This window comes from Pseudopodoces humilis, chromosome 7 (genome assembly GCF_049639895.1).
Source record: "Pseudopodoces humilis isolate 2021_Gansu_Grassland_sample_001 chromosome 7, ASM4963989v1, whole genome shotgun sequence".
Taxonomy (NCBI): domain Eukaryota; kingdom Metazoa; phylum Chordata; class Aves; order Passeriformes; family Paridae; genus Pseudopodoces; species Pseudopodoces humilis.
The window spans coordinates 2,803,262-2,815,000 of NC_142206.1; the positions used below are offsets into that span (position 1 = coordinate 2,803,262).

The 11,739-nt window shown below is 54.4% G+C and overlaps 1 protein-coding gene across 13 annotated transcripts in view; it reads left to right on the top strand.

Moving 5' to 3' along the window:
- Nucleotides 1-1,108: 1,108 nt before the first annotated feature.
- Nucleotides 1,109-11,739, top strand: part of PAX6 (paired box 6) — a 24,568-nt gene continuing 13,937 nt past the window's right edge. For 9 of the 13 annotated variants that reach the window (XM_088057668.1, XM_005530264.3, XM_005530269.3 and 6 more), the window contains exons 1-5: nt 1,109-1,220; nt 4,964-5,079; nt 7,543-7,685; nt 11,115-11,191; nt 11,545-11,599. In XM_088057668.1, coding sequence (XP_087913794.1) covers nt 11,590-11,599 — 10 coding nt within the window. In that variant the 5' untranslated portion in view covers nt 1,109-1,220; nt 4,964-5,079; nt 7,543-7,685; nt 11,115-11,191; nt 11,545-11,589. Of the gene's footprint in view, nt 1,221-4,963; nt 5,080-7,240; nt 7,439-7,542; nt 7,686-9,804; nt 9,826-10,525; nt 10,557-10,725; nt 10,914-11,114; nt 11,192-11,544; nt 11,600-11,739 lie in introns of those variants that run through there. The other 4 variants (XM_088057669.1, XM_005530263.3, XM_088057670.1 and 1 more) reach the window with 4 other exon arrangements.

Genomic DNA, 11,739 nt, shown 5'->3' on the forward strand with positions numbered 1-11,739 from the left:
TTCTGGAGAGCGGCGCGCTGGAGAGCAGGGGAGGCAGCACCTGGCCCTGCTTTAGGAGCCATCTCCTTTTATTGACAGCCAGATAAGCAGGCGGGAGCCGTGGTGTTTCCAACGCTTCCCTGGAGGACCCTGCCGGGTTGCAGGGAGCCGCAAGCCCCTTAATGGCAGCGTCTCCAAACGCGCCGCGAAACCCCTTCCTGGCAGCGCCCCCGGGGCCGTCGCTACCTGCCAACTCCAGGGACTTGCTAAGGGACAGGGTCACCCGGATCCCAGCAGGATCCCTGGCCCGGCTGGGTCCCTGGCCCTCAGAAGCGGAGCGGGGCCGGGGCAGCACCCGCAGCCCGCACCGAACTCTCCCCGCACCCCCAGCCATCCTAATGGATCCCGCATCCCCCGCCTCATCCCAGCCGGCCGGCGGCTTCATGAAACATTTAAGTGCAGTTCAATAAAACTATCGGCGGCGGGGTGGCCTCTTTGCTGATGAATTATTTACCCTGACAAGTGTGTGCAAATAAGGGCCTCTCCCTGCCGCTCTAATGGGAGAGGGTGCGCACGGGGAGCCCGGCCGGGCCCGCATCGGTGCCGTGGAGGAAGCGCTGCCCTCACGTCTGGCAGGGGCCAGGACTGGATTCAGCAGAGCTGAGGGCTTGAGGGCCACAGCGTTTCCGAGGAGCCACAGGGCTGCGTCAGCTTTTGGGGGGCTTCCTTTCCCCCCCGTGCCAGAGCGTCCCTCACGGGGAGCGCGTTTCGGAGGGGGAGAAGCCAAACCTCAGCCTAAAGCTCGGCCTGGGATAGGCCCGGCTGCCGGCAGGGCTGGGCTGGGGCGAGCCGTCGGGCAGGCAGGGAGGGAGGGAGGCAGCGGGAGGGGGCAGCGAGCCCGAGGGTGGCCCGGTTCAAGGGAGTCCCGTCCCGGGGCCGAGCCCGGGGTGAGGCGGGGCCGGGCGGGGTCCGGGCTCGCGCCCTTCGCGCTCGTGTCGCCTAAAATGTCTCATTAGCTAACTACTGTCCGCCGTGACGTCACCGGGGCGGCCCAGCCAATGGGGGAGGCGCTGGCGTGGATATTAAGGGAAAGTTAGTGCAAAGGCAGCACCCCTCTTTTGCTGTCAGTGACATTTCAACCGGGTGGCAGCTTCAGGCGTGCAAATTGGCCACCGGAGCCTTCAGGTGCCTCCTCCCGGCGGCGGGACCGCCGCGCCCGGAGCCTCCGCTCCCGCTGACAGGTAAGGTCTCCGCACGCCCCCTGCGCCGCCGGCCCGACGGGTCGGGCACCCCGAGCCCGGCACCCCCACCCCGCGGGGGGAAGGCGAGGGCAGCGGGCCGGAGCCCCGCACAACAGGTGGGGGTGGGAGGGAGCGGCTCCGGCCGCTGCCCGCCCGTCGGAGGGGGCGCCCCGGGGCGGAGGGGGCGGCGGAGGCGCTTCCCAAACTTCCCCCCTCCCCTTCCCCCCGCCCCGTGACCCGGGCCCCGCTCCCTCGCCGTGACCCGTCTCAGGTGGCGGGGGCAGCCGCGGGTTACCTCGGGCCGCCGAATGGACGGGACGGGAGCGGGCCCTGGAGGGTCCGGGCCGCCCCCGGAGGGCCGCGCAGAGCCGGGATGGGGCTGGGGGGGGCGAGCTGCCGTCGGGGGCCGCATCCCTGCCGCCTTTCGCCGTGAAACGCCGGCGGCTCGCCGAGGAGGCTCGGTTGCCCTGCTGGGGTTGGAAAGGTCCGGTAGCCGAGAGGCGAGCACCTCTCGGTGCCGGAGCTCAGGCTTGCCTTCCCGGCCCTGCGTGCCTCTGCTAAATCAGGGCGGCGGTGGCAAAGAGAGGTACCCGAGGAAGGCCGTTCTTCCCCCGAAATAACGCTAAACAAAATAATAGCGTAAAACCTAAAACAGCGCTTACCTGTCTTCGAGCATCTCCAAATACTCCTTACGGTGCGTTAGCAGGAACGCTCCCTGTGATGCTCCACTATAATATACCGGTAAATGGACATTCTCCTTCAGTAATAAATCAAACACCATCTATCTCAGATCCTCCTCCCTAATTAGAGATGTTTATTGGAGATGGTGTTTATCCAGCTGTCATGCCGAGAAAAAGCTGTGACATAATTACCTCTGACCAGATAGTCTTTTATATGCATATCTCGCTGACATATAAAGGAATCGGATTGCATTTTAAAAAAATGACAAGATCAAATGTTGATTTTAGCCGATACGATAATATTTCTCGTCATTAAATTAATTGAAAACCAACTTCTAGGCTCTTCAAATTACGAATCTCGCTATTTAAACTTTTAAATTTTTTTTAGCAATTAAATGAGAGGTTCTACCAAAAGGATGGGCAGAGGGAAATACGCCCTGCAAACTTGCCGCGATAAATCAAATTCGCCGGCTAAAAGGAACAGAACCCTCGACCCTAATAACAGAGTTGACGTGAATACGAGTTTCTCTGTGGTGGTTTGCCAAGTGGAGGTTTTTGCTGCTAATTCGGGAGGCCAGGAGGGTCCGAGATGGGAGAGAGGCGAGATCGGGACCCCTCCTTAAAGAGTTATTTTTAACCCCCGCACCTCGGCGGGGCCAGCGCGATGCTGCTTCCTTTGCTTCCGTGGCTTTGGCAGCGCCTGCCGAACCATCTGCGTGGGGCTGAGAACGAGCCCTGATAAGCTCCGAATTACTGTGTAATTGAAAATATATTTTTGGGAAAGGCTGGTTTTACAAATATCAAGGGTGTAGGCTTTTGATCCTTTCTGCTGCCTGGGTTCTCCAGTTGCTAATAAAACTCGCATTGAGCTCCTTAGTGGCTTGATTAACAGGCAGATTAACTGTTACTGGGGTTTTGAACAGCTTGTCCCAATCAATAGCATTTAAAAAGCCCGTCAGGATGCGCTAAGCTTTCACCCCCCCCGTTCTTTTCTGAAGGCTTTTCGAGCGGGTCTGGTTGCACGACACTTTTTCCCATATTTATAAATCAAAGGCTTTCCCGTACGGAAAGATGTATGTTCGTCTTCCAGTTCCAGAGCGACTTCGGCAAGGTCCAGAAAGCCTTTTTTTAACCTGCCATGAGGAGCTGTGCCTCATGCAAAAGGCCAACATAAAAGAGGTTAAATCGATTCCAAACTTTTTGCAGATTGTTTATAAACTAGAAAAGCTCCACTTAACTCAGTGTCCTGCGCATTATAGGTTTCAAACACTGTCTCTACATATACAAATAGGCATTAAGTGTCCTGAAGGCAAAAGCATTGTAGTCTAAGACGTCAGGATTTGTGTATCTCTTCAGTTTTAGACCGAACTGGACAAGAGGACTTTAAGCATTTTTCTGGGTATTAAAAAAGGTAGTTTGCAGCACAGATATTAATACAACTAGACGATACTGGAGTTTCTAACTCAGCATTTTCCGCTTTCGACACCTAAAAAAATACGAAAGGGAAGCAAAGGCTGCTGTTTAATACAAATCAATACCCAGGCAAGAGATCATATTTAAAAAGTGAAAATTATTTTTAATTAGGAAAAACAAACAAAAAGGCGCGTCTTGCCACGTATAATAGTTACTTACCTTTGGTTTTTTAAACCATTTTTATATTACGCCCATTTTTTTTCTTTTTGTTTGGAATAGTTAAGAGGGGGGGGAAAAAAAAGTGGAGATAAAAAAAAAAAAAAAAAAAAAAAAAAAAGCCAGATGCAGAAAAATGCTAGTTACATTAATCCCGTGCGGATTTTAAAGTAGAAATCTTCAAAGAGTGCCTAAATCCATGCCGAGAGGCAGGGCCGGGGGGTCCCACGGCCGCGGGGTCCCACGGCACAGCTCTCGGCCCGGCAAAGGGAAAAGGGGGGCGGTCTGAGCCTGCAGGAGGGCAGGGCTTTGGGGCGAGGGGAACGCCGAGCACCTCACAGCACTGCTGCTCCTCTCCCCCAGTTATAAAGGCGAGCAGAGTCATTCTAGAAGTGAAAAATTCACTTTAAAAAAACAACAACAACAAAAAAAAAAACTAGAAAAAGAAAGAATAATATAAATAAAAGGAAGAATTATTTTTTTTAAAAAAAGAAAGGAAAAGGAAAACCAGGCCGGCCGGGCAGGGTGGGGAGAGCGGCGGGTGGCAGTCTGCTAGGTGGAAAAAGGAAAAAAAAAGCTGAAGCACGGCGTTTCCTCGGGAGGTCTCCGGGCTCGGCGGGAGCCGCGGGCGGGGCGCGGCCGCCGGGCCCGGGCGCTCCCGGGGGAGCAGGGGCGGGGTGGGGGCGGTCCCTCACGGTCTCTCCGCGGCGGGCGGAGGTAAAATGGCGGCGCGGAGCCTCGCAGGACCCACGGGGCTCCTCGATGGGACAGCCCCGACCCCCGGCCCGGCTCGGCCCGGCCCGGCCCGCTGCTCTTTCTTCGTCCCAACTTTGGCTGGAGGCTCCCGCTCCGGCGGCGCCCCCCCGCACCCCGCCGTGACGTCACCGGCTCACCCCTGCCCTCCCCTCCCCGCACAGGGAGGGATTTTTTTTTTTTAATTTTTTTTTTTATTTATTTAAATTTTATTTGGCTGGGTGGGGGCGTTAAAAGTTTTTGTTGTTTTTTTTTTTTTGAGGGGAGGGAACACAAAGCTCGCGGCGCCCGAGGGGAAAATAGCAACAAGATTACGGCTGCTTTATTCTGGCGAGGAGGCGTAAGAAGGTGCTAATCCAAGGGATGGCTAATTGAGAGCTTGTAAAAATGATATTTGCCTGCAATTTCGGACAAAGTGGTTTTTCTCTTTTCCCCCTTTAACGCCCTGTGGACAAGAGCAAAAAAAAAAAAAGAATTCGCTTATTTGCTAGAGAGAGTGCAACAGGGAAAAAAACCCCACAACAACAACAATAACAAAAAGGATTAAATAAAAAATCAAAAGCCTCGGACACGACTGACTTCACTCCAGAAAAAGGACTAGATCCCAGCTTTTAAAATCCCTTTGGATCCTCCGAGATTGGTGCGAGTTTACAAATCGCAGCCTCTTTCTGTCGCCTGCAGGATGCGTGCGGCGGGACTCCCGGCCTCGGCCAGCGGCATCTAAGGGAGGAGCGGCTCCTCCGAGGGACGGCTCGCCGGGACTCACCCGGCCCGGAGGGCAGGAACACGGCACACAGGTTCGTACTTCGTTTTGGACTTCGTTTCTCTTCTCTTTCGCCGCTGTGAAATTTTTCCTCGGCTCCCCGGGAATGATGTGTGGCCGCGGGCAGGTTAATTCGGTGGCAGGTGGTACTTTGGAAAGTTTTGGGGGAGAGGAGAGGAGCTGAGCGAGGGGAGCAGAGGGCAGCCGGGTGAGGGAGGTCCGAGCCCGAGCCCCTGGTGTTGGCAGAGCCCCCCTTGGGGTGTCCCGCAGCCCCAAGGCCGGGCTGCCCTTACCTTCAGGGGGGGATCCCATCACACCCAAACGCTCTCGCGCGTCCATCGCGATATTCGGCTCCATTTCTGTAAAAAACGCGTGACTCGGGACAAAACTCGAAGCAAAACAAGACCGGCAGGCTGACCTAGGCCTGCCCAAGGCGGCGGAGCCCCTCGCTGCTGCAGGTGGGCTCGGCTGGATCCCGGGGCAGGAGCGCGGCCGCTCTCCCTTCTCCGCATCCTCCCAAGGAAAGGGCTTTGCTTGGGCCGTTCCCGGCTTGGAGAAAGGGCCGGGGGGAGGCTGCCCACCCCAGCCTCTGCCTCCCGGGCCTCCCCAGCGGGCCCGGAGCGGGGTGGTCACCGCTGCACCCCGGCATCGGGGGAAGGGTAGGGAAGGGAGCGGCGGAGGGACAGGCTGCAGTCTCTTAAGAGCCCATTTTGTGCTATTAGGGAGCGGTGGCAGCTTCTCGGCGGGACAGGGGATGACAGTGCATGACGGCCGAGCAGCCCATTATCCCGCTCCCATTGAGGCGCCCTTTCACTCACATGCAAACTCCTTGGCAGAGTCGTTTGTCTCCTCATTGTACTTTATTTAAGAATGCAATGGTTGTCAGGGCTCTTATTCAATTTCAAGATACTTTATTGATGAGCTTTGACTTTTAGCACTTTTCACATGTCAAGAGAAGTCAAGTGTATGCGGCTACGACTTCATTTTATGCTTTGCGCGTTCATACTCTCCACTTTCCGCGGTGGCTCTTGGAATTTCTTTTTCCTGTCTCTTCTCCTTCTTCCCTTTCTTTTCCCCAAGCCTTTTTTTTTTTTTTTTTAATTGTTTTTCCCGGTGCAGACCCCCTCCCCTTCCCCCTCCCCCCGGACCACTCGCCATAACCGATTGGGACACCCTGAGCTCGGACTGGTGCTCCCAGTGTAACCTTAAATGCATGCGCTGAGGGGTTGCTTTAGAGTTTACTGAGGTGTGTCTTAATAGTCCGGCATTCAACAAATGTACTTGTGGTGTGTGGTCAGAGCAGCAAAGTCATTTACTTACTTTCCCCCTTGAGTTTCTGGCAGCCAGTGAAGGGGGTCCCTTGCAAAAGGAGAGGGAAGGAGGGGGGAGTCTCTTGGGACGAGCACAAAGCGGCAGCACTGCCCAGCGCCCGGCTCTGCCCTTCTCCAACTCCTCCGTGGGATCTTTTTTTTTAAAAAAAAAAAAAAAAAATCAGTCCGGCAGCCCTTAGTCAACAAATGGCACGTGGGAGAAGTTGGTGAGTGTTTGGTAAAGGACTCTTCAGGGCCTTTCACAAGAGCCCTCAATACACAAAGTAAATGGTGTATTTGCTCTGCTCTTTCCCGGCCGGGCAGAGCCTCCCGCTCCCAGCGCTGTGAGCGGGGACGGGGGGGCTGCGGCCTCGGGGAGCTCCGGCCGATTCACCGCTGACAAAGCGCCTGTCTCCCAAATATTTATGTCTTTACCATTTGAATGTTATTTTCCCCTTATCTCCATTGTCGGACCGGAGCGAACTGTTTAAATGCAAATTGATCTCACCCCCCCACACACCCCCCCCATCCCCCCCATCTATCCATCCATCCATCCATCCATCCCTCTCCGCCTCCTCCGCCATCACCACCGCGGCCCCCTCCCCCAGCCCGACCTGAGGACGCGGCTGTCCCCGGGGCCGGCGGAGCGGAGCGGGGCCGGCGGAGCGGAGCGGGGCTGGCGGAGCGGAGCGGGGCTGGCGGAGCGGGGCCGGCGCGGGCTGCGGGCGGCGGCGGCGGCTCCGGGCCCTGCGCATTCATATTCAAACGCCTGGGCCAATTGGGCCGGGGCGGGCGGAGGCGGCCAATGGGCGGCGGGGAGGCGCTGCCGGCGCTTTGCATACGGCGATATTCGGCTGGGAGCGGGCGGCGTTTGCACGGTGCCGAGTGATTAGTGGGTTTGAACCGCCGGCCCCGGCTCCGCCGCATTTCCCGCTCGGGTCCGGGCGCAGGGAGGAAGTGTTTTGCTGGAAGATGATGACAGAGGTCAGGCTTCACTAATGGGCCAGTGAAGAGCAGTGGAGGCGAGGCAGAGACCAAGGCACACACACATTAATACACTTGAACCATCACCAATCAGCATAGGTGTGCTCTGCCTCTCTCTCCCCACTTCACTCACACACTCTTTTATCTCTCGCTCTCCAGTCACTGACAGCCCATTTTATTGTCAATCTCTGTCTCCTTCCCAGGAATTCAAGATCACACAACCAGCAGCTTCAGTGGAGAAAAACTATTTTGCTGGCAACTCTTTTTAAAGCACCATCATTTCAAATCAGTGCGCTCTTAAACTATTGACAGGAGCTTTGACAACAAGACAGGATGCCTCATAAAGGTGAGTCTGTTCATTTATTCTCCCAACTTCTCCCTCGTCGCATTTTAATATTTAGGCAGGGCTTTCTCTCTCACCGCTCCTCTCTCCCTCTCTCTCTCTCTCTCTCGCTCTCTCTCTCTCTCTCTCATATTCCCATTTGCATTCCGGAGAGCTTCCCAGGGAACTTTCCAGCCCAGGAGCTCACAAACTTTCTGCCTTTCACATAAGCCCGTGTCCTCTGGAAAAGCTAAAGCATCTGACTCGGAAACCAATGCCAACACCAGCAGCAGTAATTCCCACGCAGCGTTTGCTGGTCAGGGAGAGCACAAGTGCCGGTGTCTGCGGTGCCGGTGCCGCCGGTCCCCGGCTCGTAGGGGCTCCGGGAGCCGAGCTGGGCTCCGGCCCCACGCCACGCCGAGTGGGAGGGAGACAGGGAGGGAAGCGGAGCCTCGTTGCCCCCGGGGCGGCCCCGTCCCCGACTTCTGCTTTGTGTTCTGCCGTCTGGGCTAAGGAAGGCTCACTCTTGACGGTAGAGAAAAACAGAGGGCGAGCGGCCGGGAGAGCGGCGTGGTGGGAGAAAAAAAAAATAAATAAAAATAACCCATATCCTAGGCCAAGTCAGCTCCCAGGCGCGGTACAGGCGGGGAGCTGAGCGGAGCTGAAGGACTGTCAGCTTTAATCAGCCACCCGGGGATCTTCCCAACTTGTCCCTAGTGCCGGCAACTTTCCCAGCTCCGGCGCGGGAGAAGCGCCGGGGGCGCGGAGCTGCCCGCACCGAGCACGGCGGGGCCCGGCCGGGAGCCCCGCACCGCCCCGTCCCTGCTCGGCACCGGGGATCGCCGTGCTCCCGCTTTGGGGAAATTTTTTTTCACTCCTTTTTTAAATCGATATGCTCTCTCTATATATATTATTTTTTTTTAATTATTATTTTAAATCCCTTAACATCTCTTATTTCTACAAGAGCCTCTTTGATGCGCCTCTGCACTACAGCAAAGCTTTTTTATTTTTTTTTTTTAATTTTTAAGAAGTTGTAAACTCTTCGCCATGCAAGGAAAAAAATATATATTTGCTCCAGCGAAGCGCAACAATAAACTTGATTCTTTTTTTCCATCGCAAGTGCAATTGCAAAAAAAATCTGTGTTTGAATTTAACCTTGTAAGGCTTTGCACGGAGGGGTTACATGGGAGCGCAGAGCAGGAATAATTTCTGGAAAGTTTAAAAACAAACTTTTTCGAATGATTCAATGTACCCGGCAGAGGCTGTTTTGGAAAACGACAACAACGTACTAGAGAAGAAAAGTGACTGCATCTTCTCCATTTTAGGGGCATAAAATAATAAAAGTGGCCCTTGACAATAAATGTTTATAGCTGCTGACCTTCACCAACAACTCATTGCAAAACCGATTCGTTTTTATCTTTTTCGCGTTTGCCCCAGGAAGGCGAAACTTTGCCCTTAATATGTCTAATTACGATTTCACCGAGAGAAGGGGGGAGAAATACTCTCTGCCATGAGATTATACGAAGATTTCGAGATTAAAAACCGAGTTGCAGATTAGGCCCGGCCTATTAGGACACGGCAAATTGCATGGCAGCTCTCGGAGGGAGTCCCGGGAGTGCTGCGGGGCTCGGCAGGAGGAGAGGGCGATTTCTCCTTCGTGCTGCGGGCCTGGCCGGGGCTGCCGAGGGTGGCAGGTTACAGACACGCAGCTCCTTGCCCCACGCCTCCTCTTACCTTGCTGAAGACCTCGGTTACCCTCGCCCTCTATTGTAAACCTCTTTCGGCTGTGTTTGGGTTTGTTTTGTTTCGCGGCTTTTTATTTCCCCCCCCCTTTTTTTTTTTTCTCCCCCCACGCCACCCCCCTTTTTCTTTTCTTTTAAACCCACTCAGTGTCATTTCTGAGGTCCGTGCGGGCAGAGCTGAGAGCTGGAAGTTTGCTGGTGCCTTTTCGGATGGCTTCTTTCACCCCGTAGGCCCCGCGTTTATGATTTGTGCATGAAATATGGGAGGAAATTGTGTCCGGAGTGGTGGGTTTCCCGTTCGGTGTGTGTCTATGCAGACGTGTTCGGTGTATTAAAGGGATGACTTCACGTTCAGTTCAGCTGAAGGAGATATCACCACGTCTCCATTGAAGTACAGTGTAGCTTGCTCTGCTGCTAATCAGGTAGCTCTCCAAAGAGCAGTAAATATTTACCAGTTAAAGTCTTCACGCTGCGAGAAAGTACTTGTTTGATGTTTATTTTTATGGATTTAAGATTACTAAAAGCTACTTAATAAATTATACCGTGGCTAGTCCTGAATGGGGAAACGTGCCTCTTTGATTTCTCCATCATATGCAGGAAGAGTAAAATTAATATTCATTATAGGCGCAAAAGAAAGAGAATGAGTATTTTAGACGAAAAAAAAAAAAAAGGGAGAGAAAATGAAGGCTGAGACTATTTCATTATTTTACCTCCTTTTTTTTTTTTTTTTTTTAGCAACCCCCTTGAATGGGCTCTTTATTGTAATTGTCCCTCCCCAATTGAGCACCCCACTGAGCTGTTGTATCTTTTTACAACCCCTAACAACTCGCACCAGTAACACAATTACCGCCAGATATTTATAACGAGAAATTACTTTTCCATTTTCACCCGCGACGATTTCAAATAAATACACGGGGGCGCATAAATAAATAAATAAGTGGGGCCGGGGGGCGGCGGGGAGAGGGAAGGAGGGAGGGAGGGAAGGAAGGAAGGAAGGTGGCGAGAGGAGGAGAGATGGAGTAGTGGAAGGAAGGAGGGAGGGAGGGAGCCAGAGAGCGGAGGGGGGGTGGGGGGGAAGGCGCTGGGGACTGTCCAGGCGCTGGGTCAAGGCAGGCACTAATGAAGGGAGAAGGGGCTTGTTTCTCTGCTCTTTGTAAGTTGGAGGGTTGTTGGTCCGTTGAGTTGGGAAGCTGCGCGGCCGGTTAAGGAGCCTGGGTTTCTGCACTCGGGGTTTGGGTAGAGGAGCAGAATGGAGGCCATTGTTCGCTTTCTGTAGGCTTTGTTTAACAGTTCTCACCCCCTCCTGTTCTTACTTTTTAAAGCAGTGAGGCGAGGTAGACAGCGTGTGTCACAGTACAGTGAAAAAGGGGAAGATCTAAAGACCAAAAAAGAAGTTAATCACAAGACGGGGAGTTTGAGGGAGAAAAAGTTGCTAGCGCCGCGCGGAAAGGGGGAGACAGAGGAAAAAAAAAATAAATAAAAAATAAATAACCGGAGGAAATACCCGGAGGTAAAAAATGGAGCCCCGCTCCCAGCACTCAGGGCAGCCGGCGGAGGGTTCCCCCTTCCATCCCCCCCCTGCCGCCGGTGCAGCTCCCGAGCAGCGCCAGCCCCGCTCCGCTCCGCTCCCCCCGGGCCCCGTCCCGCCGCCCCGCACACCTTCCCGGCCTCCCTGCACACTTTTTAATGTACTTCTTCTGCTTTGTCCTAGAGGGAAGACTTTAACTAGTGACACGCAGATGTGCGAGTCCCTAAATTGTATGAGAGGACAGTCCACCCCGCTTTCAGGCAAGTTTAAAAACATGACTTCGGACTCTCTTTGTGATTGTTGTCGCTCCACTTAATACACCACCTCAGCGAAGAGCACTAACGACGAGGCAATACGCCACCTGCATGCAATTAAAATGAGAAACCACTTGGCGGGCTGCTTTTCTTAATTTCCCCCCCCTTCTGCCCCCCGTGCGAGTTAGGGATACATATGAACATTTTTTGCCTTGAGGTATTAAAAAGCCCCCGAATCCTTAAACTAATCGGGGGGAGATGCCTAAGGATAACGAAGTTAGCCGGCGAGATATTAGCCTCTCTGCAGCTTAACTGTGTGCACTGCCTCCCCTGATTAACGCCTATTTTGTCACTGATAGACTGCTATAGGCGACCCCCGTGGGATACCGCTCTATCAGCCCAACATGCAGAACAGTAAGTGACTCCGCGCCCCTTCGCGGCCGCGGAGGGCAGGCGGGGCGGCAGAGCGGGGCGGAGGGGCTCGCAGCGGGCCGGGGAGGGAGGCGGCTCCGCCGGGAGCGGGGCTCTGCGCGGCCGGCAGCGCCCGCCCGCCC